This window comes from Hemitrygon akajei, chromosome 3 (genome assembly GCF_048418815.1).
Source record: "Hemitrygon akajei chromosome 3, sHemAka1.3, whole genome shotgun sequence".
NCBI classification, from domain to species: domain Eukaryota; kingdom Metazoa; phylum Chordata; class Chondrichthyes; order Myliobatiformes; family Dasyatidae; genus Hemitrygon; species Hemitrygon akajei.
In genome coordinates, this window is record NC_133126.1 from 189,014,857 (window position 1) to 189,035,945 (window position 21,089).

A 21,089-nucleotide genomic window follows, 5' to 3' on the forward strand; every position below is an offset into this window, starting at 1 on the left:
TCTACTGAAACCAAAACATTGTCCACGTTTTTCCCACTTAAACAAGAGATTGTGACGAGGAACTTCTTTTTAAAGAAAATTCCTTGTGTATTCATGATAGCTGTGATGAGTTTGAGAATCTCCCTCAGCAGAACAATTCTTTTGTATCTGTCAGGAACATGTGGCAAAATAACTAAGATGAATTTGAATCAACAATGGTCCCTCATCTCCAGACTCACGTCACTACCAAAAGAGGCAGTCCTCGGTGTGACACATAGCCTTAGGCTTTCCAGTCAACAGCATTTCAAGCTGTTTGCGATTGTTTCCCTGAATTTGTCCCCAGAGAAAAAGTAGAAAACAGGATTGGTGATGATACTGAGGAAAGCCACCGGCCTTGAAAGAGCATAAGCTGCTTTTATGCACTCAAAAGCACCCTTCGAAATGTTGATATTTTCTAATCTCGACACCATGCGAGCGTTTCTCATGATGTGATAAGGGGTAAATAATACCGAGAAAATGACAATGGCCAATATGACCAGCGTGAGTGGTTTTTCAAGGGGAATGCTACAGGTCCTTTCTTTATTTAATTCCTTTAGCTTGCAAGCTGTCTTCACACAGAAAACCCCCATGACACTCATTGGAAGCACAAAGCCAAACGTGGTGAGGCACACGTTGTAAATTAGATTGTGGACTGGGTTACCAGCGCTCGCGTAGTCCACACACTTGATGATGGTGCTATTATCATGACTCGTGACATTGTCAGAACCGATGAAGGTCAAGACGGGGATGACCTCCAAGGTGACAAAGATCCATAGGGCAATAGAGATGAAGATAGCAACCCTCTTCCTTTGAAATACATGGACTCTCAATGGGTTGCTGACCAGCAGGTAACGGTCGATACTAATACAAGCTAGGAACAGAATGCTCAGGTACATATTGGAGTAAAGGATGTACCTATTCATCTTGCAGAGAAAATCGCCAAACACCCAATGTTTCCCCTTGGCGTAATAGACAACAAACATTGGGAGAGTGCAGATGAAGATCAGATCTGAGATGGACAGATTGAAGAGGTAGATGTTACTGCACTTCCAGTTCTTCAGGCAGAATATGTAACCGCTTATCACAATGATGTTCCCTACCAATCCTAAAAGGAATTCGATGCTGTACATGCTTGTGAGGTAGTAGTACTCCAGGATATCATTAATTCTGGAACAAGTCTCATTCATCTCCTAAAATAGCAAACAGAAACAGATGATTGAAACTCTCATTTGGAACAAGAATTACACCACAATTCAAACTTCAAATGATATCAAATAATTCCAGCATTAAAAACATTTTGTTTTGAAGAAAACAAGAGGAATTTTAATGACCAAGTCGATATTTAAAGTAGTTAAATTAAATTTTAGAGATTGGTTCTGGGAGGTGAAGGCTATTTAGCATCAATGAGGATGTTATGTTGTATTCACGCCAGGAAGAGCCACTCAAAAACTGTTACTCTCACCAAACAGTAAGCCTGACCAGCAGCTCCAGCTACTAATCCACCCCATCACACCCCCACCACCACTACTTTATCACTTCCTATCATAGTCACCTTATGTACAGACACTTCTGTGTATAGCATCACTTTATGGATATACAATCAATCTATGTATATAAGCTATCTTTTATATTTATATTTATTGTGTTTTTAATTACTGTGTTCTTTATCTTTTTTTGATTTTGTGCTGCATTGGATCTGGAGTAATAATATTTTATGACATTAAACAATCTTGAATTTTGAATCTTGAAAGATTGGTTCCTCTGTCTTGATAGTGACAATGTTAATGCTTCCAATTAAAGATTCACATCTCCGTGGAACAATGGAAGAAATCTATTCCCCATTTTACCATTTCATATTTCTCATACTACTAATGGGAAGGAGGTCCAGGAGCCTGAAGACAGACATTCAACATTTTAGGAACAGCTATTTCTTCTCTGCCATCAGATTTTTTTGAAGGGCCATGAACCCATAAACAATATCTCACGATTCTTCTCTTGCACTGCTTATTTATTTGATTGTTTATGTATCTGTTTGTTGATTTGTTTACTTATTATAACTTATATTAAATCTTACCATGACTTCCTTGGACTTTAGATACAACATAGAGTCATGTCATCTGCAGAAATTCTCTGATGACACAGCAATAGTTGGGTGTATCAGTGGAGGACATGAGGATGAATACAGGACCCTGGTGGAGGACTTTGTCGAATGGTGCAAGCTGAATCATGTGCAGCTTAATATCTGTAAGTCAAAGGAGATGGTGATGGACTTTAGGAAGACCAAATTTGCACTGCTTCCTGTTACAATTGATGGTGAGGACGGAGATGTGGTGAGGAACTACAAGTACCGGGGGGTGCACCTGGATGACAGACTTGAGTGGAGCATTGGCATCGAGGCTGTGTACAAGAAGGTTCAGAGTCTCCTCTACCTCTTGAGGAGACTGAGGTGCTTTGGAATATGCAGGCCTCTCCTTCACATGGTCTACCGGTCTGTTGTCACCAGTACAATCTTCTATGCCGTGGTGTGCTGCGGCAATGGCATTGACGTGGGTGATGCCAACAGGCTCAATGAACTGAGTAGAAAGGTTGGCTCTGGTATAGGAATCAAACTGGAGACTGTGGTAGAAAAAAGGACCCTCTGGAATATCCTGGCAATTCTCAGCCTCTGCATGCCACCTTGGCTGGACAGAGGAGCACTTTCAGTAATAGAGTAAGATAACCATGCTGCTCCAAAGAGCACTATATGAGGTTGTTCTTTCCCTCAGCCATTAGACTCTATAAGGAGTCAATCTATAGCCAGGGAGCAATGACTCCTCCTGTTATTAACCTCTGCTTAGCAGAGCATTGTTTAAGCTCTGTTTAGCTGTTTGCCACACCCTGCTATCGCAGGCACAGTGTGCAACACTGCAATACTACCACCACTGTTTATCTGGAATGCGTGAACGTGCACCCACTATTGAATAATATTACAGGAATTCTTGCACTACCATCAGTGTGAACTTGGAAATCTTGTAAATCTTGTCATCTTTGACTTGTAAATATTGTACATCTTATTTTTAAGGTAACTTATTGTTTTTAATTCTTTCTTACTTCTCTTCTAATATTTGTACATTTGTGCTCTTGTAATGGCACTGTGACACTAACTTCCTTTGGGATCAATAACATATCCAGCCACTTACAGTGGATTGTAATGCTTGAGTGTGTAGCATTAAGAAAGATGATGTGCTGGAGGTTTTGAAAGGTAATACGTTAGATAAGTTGCCAGGACCAGATGTGATATACCCCAGGCTACTGAGGGAAGCGAGGGAGGAGATGGCTGAGCCTCTGGCGATGATCTTTACATTATCAATAGGGACGGGAGAAGTACCAGAGGATTGGAAGGTTGTAAACATTGTTCCCTTCTTCCAGAAATGGTGTAGAGATAACCCTGGAAATTATAGACCGGTGAATCTTACTTCAATGGTGGGCAAAGGGTTCCTTTACCTTAAGCTCACTAATCAAATCAATTTCAAAGTTCAAAGTGAGTTTATTACCAAAGTACCTATCATCATACACAAACCTGAGATTAGTGTTCTCGCTGTCAATCACAATAAATAAAACAAGGACAACAGAATCAATGAAAAGACAGACAACAACCAACACACAAAACAAAACCCATCAAACTGAGCAAACATAAAAAGATAGAGACAAAAGAAATAATAATAATAATAATAATAATAATAATAATAATAATAATAATAATAATAATAATAATAATAATAACCTAGTACAGAAGGGGTAGGAGAAATTATAGACATTAAAAATCTACTCAACATTCAGATAAAACTACTGAGAAATATTTCCATCAACAAAAAACAGGATTAAACATTCCATTTGAGCATATGCAGTTCTGGTAAGAAGTATACACCTCAAAATTAAATGAGAGCACAGATCAGTAAAATGAAGAAACTATCACTATTGAAGAAAAAGTTAACCAACGTAAGACCATGGAAGACATCCCCATGGTCTGAGCAGACTGAATGTTGAGAAGGAAGCGTTGAGCTGGAATCCTCTATCCAGAAACAGAAGGGTTCCTTGTGTCAATACAGGACCAGGTGAAAAGCATTAAAAAATTACCAAAAAATACATAATAAACAACCAACGAATTTGAGATGAATAATGTAGAACATGCCAAGGAAAACCAGAAACAATCCAACATATTACAGGATCCTGCAGCAGTTTAACACATTCTGATTACTTATACAGACACAATCAAGTGGCAAACACCATCACCAAAATTTGCTTTAAAATACAAACACACAAAATAAATCATACGTTACTATAAATCCAGTTTAGAGTCAGAGTACCAGAAATTACATTATGACCGATCCATTATTACAAATAGGAAAATTCATAATAACCGTCCAGAGGTACAGGAGGTACGGGAGGTACCAAAGGGTCAGGGGGTATTGGGGATACAGGAGGTGCAGGAGGTTCAGGAGGGACCGGATGTACTGAGAGGTCAGGAGGTACAGGAGACACAGATGGTTCAGGAGGTACAGAAGGAACAGTAGGTTCAGGAGCCACAGGAGGTAAAGGAGGCACGGGAGGTTCAGGAGGTGCTGGTGTTCATGACATACAGGAGTTACGGGGATGTATAGGAGATATAGGAATTATTGGATTTACAGGAGTTTCAATAGGTACAGGAGTTACAGGACATTTGGGAGGTATTGGAGATACAGGAGGTTTGGGAGGTACACGAGGTACAGGAGGTATGGGAGGTACAGGAGATTCAGGGGGCTCAGGAGGTTCAGGAGGTACTGGAGGTATGGGAGGTTTGGGAGGTACACGAGGTACAGGAGGTATAAGGGGTATGGTAGATCAGGAATTACAAGAGGTTAATGAGGTACATGAGGTTCAGGAGGTCTGGTAGGCACGTGAGGTTCATAAGTTATGGGAGGTTCAGGAGGCTCAGGAGATATGGGAGTTTCAGGAGGTACAGGAGGTATGGGAGGTAGAGAAGGTATATGAGGTATTGGGGTTTTGGAGGTATGGGAAGTACAGGTAAGGAGGTACTGGAGGTGTGGGAGGTACTAGAGTTGTGGGAGGTACTGGGGGTGTGGGAGGTACTAGAGTTGTGGGAGGTACTGGAGGTGTGGGAGGTACTAGAGTTGTGGGAGGTACTGGAGATGTGGGAGGTACTGGAGGTGTGGGAGGTACTAGAGTTGTGGGAGGTACTGGAGGTGTGGGAGGTACTGGAGTTGTGGGAGGTACTAGAGTTGTGGGAGGTACTGGAGATGTGGGAGGTACTGGAGGTGTGGGAGGTACTGGAGGTGTGGGAGGTACTAGAGTTGTGGGAGGTACTGGAGGTGTGGGAGGTACCAGAGTTGTGGGAGGTACTGGAGGTGTGGGAGGTACTAGAGTTGTGGGAGGTACTGGAGGTGTGGGAGGTACTGGAGATGTGGGAGGTACTGGAGGTGTGGGAGGTACTGGAGGTGTGGGAGGTACTAGAGTTGTGGGAGGTACTGGAGGTGTGGGAGGTACTGGAGATGTGGGAGGTACTGGAGGTGTGGGAGGTACTGGAGGTGTGGGAGGTACTAGAGTTGTGGGAGGTACTGGAGGTGTGGGAGGTACTGGAGATGTGGGAGGTACTGGAGGTGTGGGAGGTACTAGAGTTGTGGGAGGTACTGGAGGTGCAGTAGCCACAGAGGTACAGGAGATATGGAAGGTTCAGGAGGTACTGGAGCTATTGGAGGTACAGGGTTTCAAGAGGTACAGGAGATACAGGACGTATGGGAGGTATGGGAGATACAGGTGGTTTTGGAGGTACACAAGGTATAGTAGGTATGGCAGGTTCCAGAGTTACAAGAGGTAGAGGAGGTACCGGAGGTACAGGAGGTATGGGAGGTACAGAGGTATGGGCAGTACAGGAGGTACAAGAGGTACAGGAGGGACTGAAAGTACAGGAAGTACAGAAAGTTCAGGAGCTACAGCAGTTACTGAAGGATCAGGAGGAACAGGGGTACGGGAGGTATAGGAGGTATTGGATTTGCATGAGTTTCAATAGGTACAGGAGGTTGCAGGAGGGACAGGAGGTACAGTGAGGTTGAGGAAGTACAGGAGGTTCAGGAGGTATGGGAGGTACAGGAGGTACAGTAATTCCAGGAGTTACAGGATGTTCAGGAGGTTTAGGAGTTATGCGAGGTACAGGACATACAGGTGGTACAGAAGATATGGGAGGTCCAGGAGGTTTGGAAGATACAGGACGCATGGGAGTTTCAGAAGTTACAAGAGGTAGAGGAGGTGCAGAATGTTCAGGAGGTATGGCAGGTACAGTTAAAGCAGGAGTTTTAGGAGGTACAGATGGCACAGGAGGTACAAGAGGTTCAGGACTAATGGAGGTTTAGTAGGTCTGGTAGGTACAGTTGAAGTCGGAAGTTTACATACACTTAGGTTGAAGTCATTAAAAGTCATTGTTTAACCACTTCACAGATGTCATATTAGCAAACTATAGTTTTGGCAAGATGTTGAGGACATCTACTTTGTGATGACATGAGTAATTTTTCCAACAATTTTTACAGACAGATTATTTCACTTTAATTGACTATATCACAATTCCAGTGGGTCAGAAGTTTACAAACAAAATCAAAAGAAATCAGCCAAGACCTCAGGGAAAAAAAAATTGTGCAGAAAAAAAAGTGTGGTTCATCATTGGGAGCAATTTCCAAATGCCTGAAGGTATCACGTTCATCTGTACAAACAATAGAACGCAAGTATAAACACCATGGGACCACGCAGCCGTCATACTGCTCAGGAAGGAGATGCATTCTGTCTCCTAGAGATGATCATACTTTGGCACAAAAAGTGCAAATCAATCCCAGAACAACAGCAAAGGACCTTGTGAAGATGCTGGAGGAAACAGGTAGACGAGTATCTATATCCACAGTAAAATGAGTCCTATATTGACATAACCTGAAAGGCTGCTCAGCAAGGAAGAAGCCACTGCTCCAAAACCACCATAAAAAAGCCAAACTACAGTTTGCAAGTGCACAGGGGGACAAAGATCTTACTTTTTGGAGAAATGTCCTCTTGTTATGATGAAACAAAAATTGAACAGTTTGGCCATAATGACCATCGTTATGTTTGGAGGAAAAAGGGTGGGGCTTGCAAGCTGAAGAACACCATCCCAACCATGAAGCATGGAGGTGGAAGCACAATGTTGTGGGGGTGCTTTGCTGCAGGAGGGACTGGTGCACTTCACAAAATAGATGTCATCACGAGGAAGGAAAATTATGTGGATATATTGAAGCAACATCTCAAGACATCAGCTGGAAAGTTAAAGCTCGGTTGCAAATGGGTCTTCCAAATGGATAATGATCCCAAGCGTACCTTCAAAGTTGTGGCAAAATTGATTAAGGACAACAAAATCAAGGTATTGGAGTGGCCATCACAAAGCCCTGACCTCAATCCGATTGAAAATTTGTGGACAGAACTGAAAAAGCATGTGCAAGCAAGGAGGCCTACAGACCTGACTCAGTTACACCATTTCTGTCTGGAGGAATGGAACAAAATTACAGCAACTTATTGTGAGAAGCTTGTGGAAGGCTACCCAAAACGTTTGACCCCAGTTAAACAATTTAAAGGCAATGCTACCAAATACTAACAAAATGTATGTAAACTTCTAACCCACTGGGAATGTGATGAAAGAAATAAAAGCTGAAATAAACCATTCTCTCTACTATTATTCTGACGTTTCACATTCTTAAAATAAAGTAGTGATCCTAACTGACCTAAGACAGCGAATGTTTTCTAGGATGAAATGTCAGGAAAAACTGAGTTTAAATGTATTTGGCTAAGTTATGTAAACTTCTGACTTCAACTGTATGTGCCATTGACAAGGTACAGGAGTTTCAGGAGGTACTGGAGGATGAGGAAGTACAGGAGTTACAGGAGGTACTGGAGGATGAGGAAGTACAGGAGTTACAGGAGGTATGGGAGGTTCAGGAGGTTCAGGAGGTACTGGAGGATGAGGAAGTACAGGAGTTACAGGAGATATGGGAGGTACAGGAGCTGCAGTAGTTTCAGGAGTTACAGCATGTTCAGAACATTCAGGGGGTTCAGGAGGTACAGGATATACAGGAGGTATGGGAGTTCTGAGAAGAATGGGAGGCACAAGAGCTACAGGGAATATGGGAAGTACAGGAGGTACTGGAGCAACAGGAGGTACAGAAAATCTTCCAGGTGCAGGAGGTTCAAGATGTACAGGAGGTTCCGGATATACAGAGGGTACAGGTGGTATGGGAGGAACAGCAGGTATGGGAGGTTCAAATAGTTAAGGAAGTACAGGAGGTATGGGAAATACAAGAGGTACAGGAAGTATGGGAGATTCAGTATGTTGTGGAGGTACGGGAGATATGGAAGTTTCGTGGGGGGGGGTTCAGGAGGTATAGGAGGTACAGTAGGTACTGGAGAGTATGGGAGTTACTGGAGGTACAGCATGTATTGGAGATTTAGGAGGTTTAAGAGTTCAGGAGTTATGGGAGGTATAGGAGGTACAGGAGCTATGGGAGATGTTGGATGATCTGGGCAATGAGAGACATAGGTGGTTCAGGAGGTTTAGGAGGTAAAGGAGGTTTAGGCAGTTCAGGAAGTACAGGAGGTACATGAGGTAAGGGAGGTTCAGGAGGTACAGGTGATACAGGAGGTATGGTAGGTAGAGGAGGTACAGGAGGTATGGGAGGTTTAAGAGGTACAGGAGGTATGGGAGGTTCAGGAGGTACAGGAGGTATGGGAGATAGAGGAGGTACAGGTGGTATGGGATGTAGAGGAGGTACAAGAGGTATGGGAGGTATGGAAAGTATGGGAGGTTTAAGAGGTACAGGAGGTATGGGAGGTAGAGGAGGTACGGGAGGTACAGGAGGCCTGGGAAGTTCAAGACGTTCAGGACATACAGGAGGGTTGTGAGGTACAGAGGGACCAGAAGTACAGGAGGTATGGGAGGTTCAGGAGGTACAGGAGGTATGGGAGGTATGGGAGGTTCAGGAGGTTCAGGAGGTTCAGGAGGTACAGGAGGTATGGGAGGTTCAGGACATACAAGAGGTATGAACACAGGATACAGGATATACAGGAGGAATGGGAGGTAGTGGAGGTATAGTAAGAATAGGAGGTACAAGAGGTACAGTATTTCTGCAAGGTACAGGAGGTTCCGGAGATTCAGGACATAAGAAGTTGGAGGTACCAGAGTTGATGGAGGTACAGGAGGTATGGGAACTTCAGAAGGTATAGGGGGTACTGGAGGAACAGGCATTACAGGAAGTATGGTGTTTTGGGAGGTACAGGTGGTACAGGATGTTCACAAGTACAGGAGGAATGGGAGTTTCATGAGCTAGAGGAGGTACAGGTTGTACAGTAGGTATAGGAGGTATGCGGTGTACAGGAGGAACGGAAGGTATGTGAGGTACAGGAGGAACAGAAGGTATGTGAGGTACAGAGGCTTGGGAGGTACAGAAGGTATGGTAGTTTCACAACGTTCAGGAGTTATTCTAATAAAGTGGCCACTAAGGCATAAACCAGTTAGAAGTATTTGGGAAAACGCCAGGACCTATCACTAAGGAAGTGGTAATGAGACACTTCTGAAAATAACATGGTTGTGCACTGAAACAAAGGGAATTACGTCTGTCAGCTATATAGGGGATTTTTTTTAACGCTCAAAGTAGCCACATTATCATCCAAGCAGAGTGTGTACTGAAGTTTTCCAATCTGATTCCTGGTTTCGGGATGTGGTTGTCCTATCAAGAGAGAGAAATTGATTGGGTCTGTGGAGTTCACAGTCTTGAGATGTGAACTCAGTTCAGTCTGACCATTGGGGCTTGATCATTCGATGCAGAGATATTTCCTCTAGATGGATATTTGGAACCAATCTCAAGATAAGGAGTTGACTAATAACCTCATCATTATGTGCCGTGTCATATGATGTAGGTGATCATGGTCTCATAACCATGATTGTTCTTGGCAAATTTTTACACAGAAGTGGTTTGCCATTGCCCTCTGCTGGGCAGTTTCCTTACAGGATAGGTGACCCCAGCCATTCTCAGTACTCATCAAAGATTGTCTGCCTAGCGACAGTGGTCACATAACCTGGACTTGTGATATGCACCAGCTGCTCATAGGCCCATCCACCACCCGCTCCCATGGCTTCATATGACCCTGGCTAAACAGTTGCTACACCTTGCCCAAGGGTAACCCTCTGCAGGGTAGCAGAGGGAAGGAGCACCCTACACCTCCTTTGATAGAGATGTAGCTCCGCTACCCCACCCACCAATAACTTCATAGGGCACAAGATGGAGAAGAGTACAGCACTAGACAAGTTATTCAGTCCATTATGTTGTGCCAATCCCGATGCCCGTCTCTACTAAATCTCCTCTTCACATGCATCACCCACATGCCTCCATTCTGTTCATATTCATGTGTCAATGCAAAAAAAAGCCTTTTATACTCGTCCAATCTGCCTGTTTCACTACTCTGTCTGGTAACGTAATACAGGTTCCTACCTCTCTGAGTCACCTACCACTGTATGTGCTACCTACCACTCTGAATATATATGTGTTAAAATATAGTTGCCCCTCACCTTGCCCTTAAGCTCTTTCTCCCCCCCCCACCCCACCCATACCCACTCCTGCAACCTTGAATAGGAAAGCATAAAGGAATTTACAAGCATGTGTTTGCGACTTGAGGACCTGAATTATAGGGAAAGATTGAATAGTTTATGACTTTATTCTCTGGAGTGTAGGAGAATGAGGGGAGATTTGATAGAGGTACAGAAAATCATGAGGAAATAGAAAAGGTTAGTACAAGCATGCTTTTTCCACTGAGGTTAGATGAGATTAGAAATAGAGATCATAGGTTAAGGGTGAAGGGTGAAATATTTGAAAAGAACCTGAGAGGGGACCTCTTTACTGAAAGGTTGTGCAAGTGTGGAATGAGCTGCCAGAAGAAGTGGTGGATGTGAGTTTGGTTCTAATATTTAAAAGAAGTTTGGATAAGTACATGGATGGGAGTGGTGTGGAGGGTGATGGTCCGGCTGTGGGTTGATGGGACTGGGAAAGATAATAATTCGGCATGGAGTAGAAGGGCCTAAGGGCCTGTCTCTGTGCTGTAGGTTTCTTTGTCTCTATGACTCAACAAGGACAGGAATTGGATAAAATTAATTTACCTGGAGAGTAGTGAATCTTTGAAATCCTCCAGTCAAGAAGTCTTGTGGAGGACACAGAGTACTCTTGAGAAATCAATCACTTTCTTTCTTGATATCAATGGATTCAGGGGCACGGTTAGTGAAGCAAAGTGACATCAAGTTGAAAAGCCAACCATGTTCTTATTGAATGGCAGAGTAAGCATGAGATGCCAAATGGTCCACTCCTGCTTCTACTTACGAAGTTCTTATGTGCACTCCTTAATACAGATTTGTTACATCTTTCCACCAGTTATATTCTTGCACTTTTATAGCACCTCGTACTTCACTTTCAGGACAGCGAGCTGTTTACTATTTACTGTACCTTTTACTGTTTACTTGTTCTGCACACTACATGCATTTTGAATTAAATTTTATTAATTTATTTGTGGTAATATTTTATGTACTGTGTGAGATATATGTACTTTGTGGGTGCACCATGGTCCAGAAGATTATCATTTCAACTGGTTGTATATACATACAGCCAGATGATAACAAGCTTGAAGTTGAACACGAATTTACGTTGCACATCACAATCAGACTCACTTTAGAAGCGCCATCAATGATGTATGTTAGGTAAACTTCCACCAGCTGGAATGTGATACAGAGTCCTTTTTAAATGGAATGGAGCTTAACCTTGGTAAGATACTGGACATAATCTCACTAAAATGGTGCACAGGGCCACAGCATCAAAGGTTACGTGGAGAAGGCCGGGGAGTGTGACTAAGAAGGGGAAGGAAAAGGATCAGCTACGATTGAATGGCGGAGCAGACTTGATGGGCCAAATGGCCTAATTATGCTTCTATGTTTTATGGTCTTATCATCAGTAAGGCAATTCAGAATTGAGTTGCTCACTGTGGTTACACGCATTCAGGCTTGAAGATGTTAGACATGGCTTAATTCTGCTCTTATGTCTTATGGTCTTATGGATCAGCAGAAAAGGAAGACAGGCACCATTTTAATACCTCTGCAGAACAATTTCTCCAAAAATGCACTAGGGTATCTGCCCATACTTTTGAGCCTAAATGTCCTTAGTAGGACTTGAACCTCCCACCATTGAACTTTGATAGTCAACCCAGCTGACACAACAATGCACTCTCATAAATTTGCTTGCCTTGCTGCTTGAGGAAATAACAAGGTAAAATAGTATTGTCTTTCACACTATAAAAGGATTTAGTAATTTCCTGGAATGGGTGGTTAGTGCCAATCCTGGCAGGAGTTACGGTCATGCTATTTATTTACTTTAGAGATACAGCATGGTGACAGGCGCTTCTGGCCCAGTGCTGCACAATTTACCTATGTCTTCGGTATGTGGAAGGAAACCCACATGGGGAGAAGATACAAACCCCTTCCATTCAGCGGCAGGAATTAACCCCGTCGCTAGCGCTGTGATAGCGTAACACTGATCACTATGCTACTGTGCTGTCCACAAAAGCCTTTATTTTTAACCTGTTAAAGTGGCCACTGAATGCCCATCTCAATTACTGCAAAGTACATTAGGATATCCTTAACTTCCTTGGTGGAAAAAGCATAATGGAGATTTATCTCAGACTGAAATTTATTTTCCATTTCAGACTGAGTTCAATTACCTAATTTTGAAGGAACCGGTTGTTAATTTTTATTACTATTTACACTGAATGACTTCTGATCAGCAGATTTTTTTAACTGGTAAAGGTCAGTGGCTCCTGTTCATGGAAGGACTGTTCAAGCACTCAAAGAAAGTATCTTCCTGTTTCCAGGAGATTATTTACCATTGTCAATAGTGCATTGTAGCAGAAGGGTTAAAAGGTGAGACATTCCTCACACTTAATGAGGAGGGATTTTAGCAGGTAAAAACTGACAAATGTTCACACCTCAGTCAACTTCATCCAAACAAAACCAGACTGTGGCTTTTTTATACCATATTATGTTCTAAAAATAAATCTCCATTGTGCTTTTTCCACAAAGCAAGTTCAAGATATCCTCATGAACTTTGCATCAATTAAGATTGATACTCAGTGGCCATTTTATTAGGTACACCTGTATCCCTTCACATTAATGCAAATATCTAATCAGCCAATCATATGGCAATAACTCTATATATGCAAGCATGCAGACATGGTCAAGAGGTTCAGTTCAAACATCAGAAGGGAAGAAGAAATGTGATCTAAGTGACTTTGATCATGGAATGATTGTTGAGTATCTCGGAAGCTGCTAATCTCTTGGGATATTCACATACTGCAGTCTCTACATTTTACAGAGAATGGTGTGAAATGCAAAAAAAAATCCAGGAATGAAGGGAGCCATTTCTGGTTGGCTGCTGGTGACTATTGGTGATCCAAAGGGGTCTGTGTTGGAACCACTTCTTTTTACATTATATGTCAATGGAATTGATGGCTTTGTGGCCAATTTGTGGACAATACGAAGATAGATAGAGGAGCAGGTAGTGTTAAGGAAGCAAAGAGGTTACAGAAGGACTTAGGCAGATGAGGAGAATGGGTAAAGAAGTGGCAGATGGAATACAGTTTCAGGAACTGTATGGCCATGCACTTTGGTAGAAGAAGTAAAAGCATAGGTTATTTTCTAAATGGAAAGAAGTTTAAAAATTTGAGGTGCAAAGGGATTTGTGCAGTCTTGTAGAGTCTCAGGCAGGATTCTCTAAAGGTTATTTTGCAGGATGAGTTGGTGGTGAGGAAGGCAAATGCAATTTCAGTATTCACCTTGAGAGATCTAAAATATAAAGTCAAGCATGTTCTGAGGCTTTTTAAGGTGAGGCTTCACTTGGAGTATTATGAGCAGTTTTGAACCCCTTATCTAAGAAAGGGTTTAAAGGAGGTTCACAAAAATGATTCCAGGATTGAAAGACTTATCATATGAAGAGTATTTGATAGCTCTGGGCCTGAACTCACTGGAATTCAGTAGAATGGGGTGGGAGGGGGTGGTGGGAAGGATCTCGTAGAAACCCATCAAATGTTGAAAAGCCTCGATAGAATGGATGTGGAAAGGATGTGTCCTATGGTGGAGGAGTCTAAGACTACAGCTTCAGAATAGAAGGACATCCAATTAGCATGGAGATGAGGAGGAATTTCCTTAGCCTAAGAGTGGTGTATCTGTGGTATTTGTTGCCACAGTGGTTCCAGAAGCAAAGACATTGAGTATATATAAGTCAGAGGATGCTAGCTCCTTGATTCATCAGGACATGAAAGGATATAGGGAGAAGGCAGGAGATTGGGGCTGAGAGAGAAATGGATCAGCCAAGATGAAATGGCAGAGAAAACCCAAATGGCCTAATTTTGCTTCTATATCCTATGGTCTTGTTGTCTTAAACCTATCGAATATTGAAAGAGTAGATCTGGAGAGGATGTTTCCTATTATTGGGGAGTCTAGGACCAGAGGGCAGAGCCTCAGAATATAAGGATGCCCCTTTAGAATGGAGATGAAGAGGATTTTTTTTGCCAGAGAGTGGTGAATCTGTGAATCTCGCCACAGGAGCCTATATTTAAAGAGGAGGTGATAGATTCTTGTTTAGTAAGGGAGTTAAAGGTTATGGGGAGAAGGCAGGAGATTTGAGAGAGATAGTAAATCAGCTATGGTAGAATAGGGGAGCAGATTTGATGAGCCAAATGGCCAAATTCTGCTTCAGTAATTTTATGGTATTTGCGTCTAACCATCTAAATCTGCTTTTTCCCTTCCTGATAGAATAAGCGCTGAAATTTGTAGCTCTACTTCCTTAGCTGATTTAATCAAATTACAAAATACAAGCTGAACAAACGTCTCGGGTATAAATTTCTCTGCCTGAAATCACATTACACCATTTAATGTTGAGTGCATGTTTACAGATTTAACAGCCTGAATAGAAATGGTGCAGTCAGGAACCTGTGTCAGTCTCTGGTACATGGATGTGGGAAATAAACTCATACATTTGGAAGTGTTTTCTCGTGTCAGCATACCTGAAAGACCATAAACCAGGCATGTAGACTCCTGATCCCACTTTGCTGCTCCACTATCCCACTGCACAAGACTCTGCTCTGTGTATTGATGAATTTTGTGAGAAGCTGGTTGTCCCATTTAATCCTGGCACAGGCATCGCACCACAAACACCACAGAGTTGCCTGCATGACATGCTAAAAGCTACCGCACAATGGTACAGAGAGTATAAGTGACACAGCTGGAAGGTAAATTATACTTCTAGCCAAATAAGAGGCAAATGCTTACCCTTTCAGATATAAACCCGTGTTTGGCGCCTACTGAGGTGACCAAATGTTGGTAGGATTTGAAGAGAATTGCACTGCAGGTCTTCGGCTCTCAGAGATCGATCCTATCACCGCACCATAATTAATCTTCCCATGCTGATGCTTTAGGGTGGAATTTTGTCTGCTTTCTATTTCGCATTTCGTTCACACTGATTTCCTGGACCGTCCACATAGTTCTATAAGTATGATAAATACAGGGTAGCAACCATTTGGTTTCAAATAAACAATGAGGAAATAGCAGACAGGTATTTGAAAAGAGAATAGAAAACAGATTATGCACCGTCTATGCCAAAGGGAACTTCCCTGAAAATTTAGGAAGATTGGATATAATCTCTTTGTTCATCTAAATAATTTGACTACTCCCTCAGATTGCTGCTGCCTCAGGTACTAGTCTCACACCAACTGGGCGACTGCAATTAACACAGGCAATGGCTTTCTATTCCTTTACCTTTGCAGAAGAACTGAGGAACGTGCACTTGCTGGCTACATTGTTCAGTACCTCCCACCTCCTGTACCTAACAAAGTGGCCACTGATGTGGTTTTCTGCTGCTGTAACCCTTCTATTTCACAGTTCGATGTGTTATACGTTCAGAGATGTTCTTCTACCCACTGCTGTTGTAATGCATCGTTATTTGAGTTACGGTTGTCTTCCTGTCAGCTTAAACCAGTCTAGTCAGTCTGCACTGATCTTTCTCATTAACAAGGTATTTTCACCCACAGAACTGCCATTCATTGGATATTTGTTTCCTGTTTTACACACCATTCTCTGTAAACTCTAGAGACTGTTGTACATGAAAACCCCAGGAGATCAGCAGTTTCTGAGATACTCAAACTACCCCATCTGGCACCAACAATCATTCCACAGTCAAAGTCACTTAGATCACGTTCCTTCCCCATTCTGTTGTTTGGTCTGAACGACAATTAAACCTCTTGACCATGTCTGCATGCTTTTATGCATTGAGTTGCTGCCACATGATAGGCTGATTGCATTGTTGCATTACTGTGCAGGTGTACTTAATAAAGTGGATACTGAGTGTAAGAAATATGAATGGGCATAGGGTACATGATTTTTCATGCCAATATGTTTTGCAATATTGGTTGCTGATTATGTCTGTTCATAACATCTTACCTCATTGAGAAAAAATCCATTTATGAATTAAACTTTATCATATAAACAACAATTGAAGGCGCTGGGCCTGTACTCACTGGAATTTAAGACAATGATGGGGGAATCTCATTGAAACCCATCAAATATTGAAAGGCCTAGATAAAGTGCATTTAAGGCAGAGATTGTGTCAGTACCTCCAGTTGAACTTTGTCTTTGTGTGTTTCCTCCCTAGCCATCAGTCTGTGGTTTTGAATTGCCATGTGCTCTTCTTTGTTTTCATGCCCCATGTGCTCCCGTCCCCACTCCTGCTCTACTCCAGCCCCTGTTTTACTGAGTACTCTGCCTCTGACCTGTTTCTCATCGTTACCTGTTTTGTTGCCACTTCTGTCTCATTGTGCTCCACCCATCATCTGCCTCTCTGTTTATTGCTCAGTGTATTTTAGTCCTGTGTTTTCACCTTGTTTGCTGCCAGATTGTGCCAGTGAATTTTCCTGAGCCTTTCCACCATTTGTGTCTATACTCCGTCTGAATATCAAATGGTTTTTGGATTTCTCTGGATGTTTTTATCTCTCCCTGAACTTTGATGACTTTCTTCACACCTCAGGATTTGTTATTCAATTAATATTACTGTGTGCACAGTACTGGGTCTACGATCGGATCCCTGTTCCAACGTCTTGACAGATTAATAGGATCTTGATTAGTCAGGGGCATGAAAGCTTATGGGGAGAAGGCAGGAGAATGGTATTGACAGGGAAATGATCAGTCAAGATGAAATAGCGGAGAAGACTTGATGGGTTAAATGGCCTAATACTGCTCCTATGTCTATAGACTTATAGTCTTACATTCATTACAGCCGTATCTACAGTTGCTTAAGTATCCTTATAAGCTCTTAAGTATCCTCCTCAAAGTTTACTAGGACTGTCCTTATCATACATTTTGAATATCTCCTTAAGGTCTACCTCCTTGACCAAGCCTTTGAATCCATGAGATATCCAATGAATTTTATAATTTTAGGTAGCACACTCTCTCTGTTCTTTTCAATTCACTCTTCTCTTTTTGTTCACCCTTTCCATCCATCCTCTCCTTGTTACCTGGACTTTCATTGTTCTGCACATTGTTCCACCTACCTATCACCTACAGATCTCTCTATTTAGTCTTCTTCTCCATTTTGTCACCTTTCCTTTCCCCCTTCCCACATGGTTCCAGTGGCCCATCATCCCTCCTCATCTACTTCTACACAAGAGCCTCTGCAGATGCTGAAAATTGAGAGAAAAATACAAAATGCTGGAGGAACTCAACAGGTAAGGCAGCATCTTTGGGAAGAATAAACAGTTGAGGTTTCATCCCAAGACCCACCTATCAGCTCTGAGTTACCCCTGCCCCTTACTTCTATGTAACTGGCTATTTTCCTTCTACAAACTATCTTGATGAAGGGGTTCAGCCCAAAATGCCCATTTTTTATTCTTGTCCATGATGCTGCCTCACCTGTTGAGTTTCTCCAGCATTTTGTCTGTTACTCTCTCCCTATCACCTACTAGCCCTCTGTATGTTCAATTTCCCCTCTTCCTTCTTCTCCCCCACCTGTCTTCACCTGTTCATTATCCCTCCCATATCTTGTTCCACATATCAATCATCAGTCCCTGAATCACTCTTCATTCTCACTATATAATAACTGGTTATCGTCCTTCTATGGACTTGGTCTTGATGTAGGGTCTCGACTCACAAAATCGACCATCTGTTTCTTTGTATCTAACCTGCTGAGTTCCTTCAATAGGATGCTTTGTTGTCCTCCAGATTTCAACATCTGCACTCTTGAGTTGTCATGCTATAGAATGCTGTGTAATGGCTGCGTAGTCATGCTATAGAATGCTGTGTAATGGTTGTGTAGTAATGTTATAGATGCTGTGTAATGGCAATGTAGTCATAGAATGCTGTGTGTAATGGTTTTATAAAGGTTGTGTGGTCATGTTATAGAATGCTGTGTAATTGTGTTTTCATGTTATAGAGGCTGTGTAATGGTTGTGCTGTCATGTTATGGAATGTTCTGTAATGGTGGAGTTGTCAAGTTATAGAATGCTTTGTAATTGTTGTGTAGTCATGTTATAGATGCCGTTTAGAGGCTGCATTGTCATGTTATCGATTCTGTGTAATGGCTGTGTATTCATGTTATAGGATGCTGTGTAATGGTGTTGTCGTCGTGTTATAGAATGTTGTGTAATTGTTGTGTTGTCATGTTGTAGAATATTTGTGTAATGGTTGCGTAGACAAGTTATTAAAATGCTGTGTAATGGTTGTATAGTCATGTTATAGAATGCTGTGTAGTTGTGTTGCCATGTTATAGATGCTGCGTGGTTGTGTTGTCATGTTATGGAATGTTCTGTGATGGTGGAGTTGTCAAGTTATAGAATGCTTTGTAATTGTTATGCAGTCATGTTATACATTTGTAGATGATGTGCAGAGGCTGTGTTGTCATGTTATCGATTCTATGTAATGGCTGTGTATTCATGTTATAGAGTGCTGTGTAATAGTTATGTCGTCGTATTATAGAATGTTGTGTAATGGTTGTGTTGTCATGTTGTAGAATGCTGTGTAATGGTTGTGAGGTCATGTTAGATGCTGTGTAATGGTTGTGTAGTCATGTTATAGATTTCTGTGTAATGGCAATGTAGTTATGTTATAGAATTCTGTGTAATGGTTGTGGATTCATGTTATAGAATGCTGTGTAATTGTGTTTTCATGTTATAGATGCTGTGTAATGGTTGTGTAGTCATGTTATTGAATGTTGTGTAACAGTTGTGTAGTCATGTTATAGAATGCTGTGTAACGACAATGTAACACACACAAAATGCTGATGGACCGCAGCAGGCCAGGCAGCATCGATAGGAGGAAGTACGGTCGATGTTTTGGGCTGAGGCCCTTCATCAGGACTAACTAAAAGAAAAGATAGTAAGAGATTTGAAAGTGGGAGGGGAGGGGGAAATCCAAAATGATAGGAGAAAGCAGGAGGGGGAGGGATAAAGCTAACAGCTGGAAAGTTGATTGGCAAAAGGGATACAGAGCTGGAGAAGGGAAAGGATCATGGGACGGGAGGCCTAGGGAGAAAGAAAGGGGAGGAGAGCACCAGAGGGAGATGAAGAACAGGCAAGAAGTGATAGTGAGAGGGACGGAGAGAGAAAAAAGAGAGAAAAGGAAAATAAGGGGGGGTTGTGTTGTCATGTTATAGATGATTTGTAATGCTTGTGTAGTCATTATATAGATGCTGTGTTATGGCTGGGGAGTCATATTATAGAATGCTTTGTAATGGTTGTGTCATCATTGTCATCATATGCCGTACTCTGCCAGAGCCTTGGCGACCACTTTCTTCCACTGCGATCTGTTGGCAGTCAAACCTCTTGAATCTCTGGCGAAGCGGCTGGTCCACTTCTGCATGTTGTCGATCCAGGTTGTCCTTTGTCTGTCTTGGGAGTGGCTTCCTTCTACTCTGCCTTCAAGCACAGTGTGTTCCAGTATGTCATCAGTTCTTGAGATGCGTCCAAAATAATGAAGTTTCCTTTGGATAATGGTTTCCAGAAGTATTGGTTTGGTGCCAGTCTTTTTTAGGATGAAATTGTTGGATCTCCTTTCACTGTATGATACCCTGAGGATCCGTCTACATGTTCACATCTTAAATGCTGTAAACTTTTCATCAGCTGCTTTTAGGGTCCATGTTTCACGGCCATATAGGGTTACTGGCCAGATGAAACCTTTGAGGAGGCGTATCTTGGTGTCAGCGCTCACAGATCTATCTTTCCAGATGTTAGAACATAGAACATAGAATAGTACAGCACATTACAGGCCCTTCAGCCCACAATGTTGTGCCGACCCTCAAACCCTGCCTCCCATATAACTCCCCACCTTAAATTCCTCCATATACCTGTCTAGTAGTCTCTTAAACTTCACTAGTGTATCTGCTTCCACCACTGACTCAGGCAGTGTATTCCACGCACCAACCACCCTCTGAGTGAAAAACCTTCCTCTAATATCCCCCTTGAACTTCCCTCCCCTTACCTTAAAGCCATGTCCTCTTGTACTGAGCAGTGGTGCCCTGGGAAAGAGGCGCTGTCTGTCCACTCTGTCTCTTCCTCTTAATATCTTGTACACCACTATCACGTCTCCTCTCATCCTCCTTCTCTCCAAAGAGTAAAGCCCTAGCTCCCTTAATCTCTGATCATAATCCATACTCTCTGAACCAGGCAGCATCCTGGTAAATCTCCTCTGTACCCTTTCCAATGCTTCCACATCCTTCCTATAGTGAGGCGACCAGAACTGGACACAGTACTCCAAAGTTTGGTACTGCTTGTGCGTGCCATTGCTAGCCTTCATCTTATTTCCTTGCTGCATTCGTTTGTGTCATTTAGTTCTGCACCAAGGTATATAAAGGAGGACACTTGTTCGAGCTTGTCATTCCGATGCAGACGTCAGCTTGAATTGCAGTTTTGCTTCTCACCATGACTTTGGTCTTTTTGCCGTTTATCAGCGATCCAAA

General features: G+C 42.4%; 1 protein-coding gene across 1 annotated transcript; it reads right to left on the reverse strand.

Moving 5' to 3' along the window:
- Positions 1 to 272: 272 nt before the first annotated feature.
- Positions 273 to 19,993, reverse strand: LOC140724605 (succinate receptor 1-like). Its single transcript, XM_073039029.1, has 3 exons — positions 19,899 to 19,993; positions 10,667 to 10,679; positions 273 to 1,208 (listed from the first exon to the last, which is right to left on the reverse strand). Exons 1-3 carry the CDS (start codon positions 19,991 to 19,993, stop codon positions 273 to 275), a joined length of 1,044 nt encoding a protein of 347 aa, XP_072895130.1.
- Between the last annotated feature and the right edge of the window lie 1,096 nt (positions 19,994 to 21,089).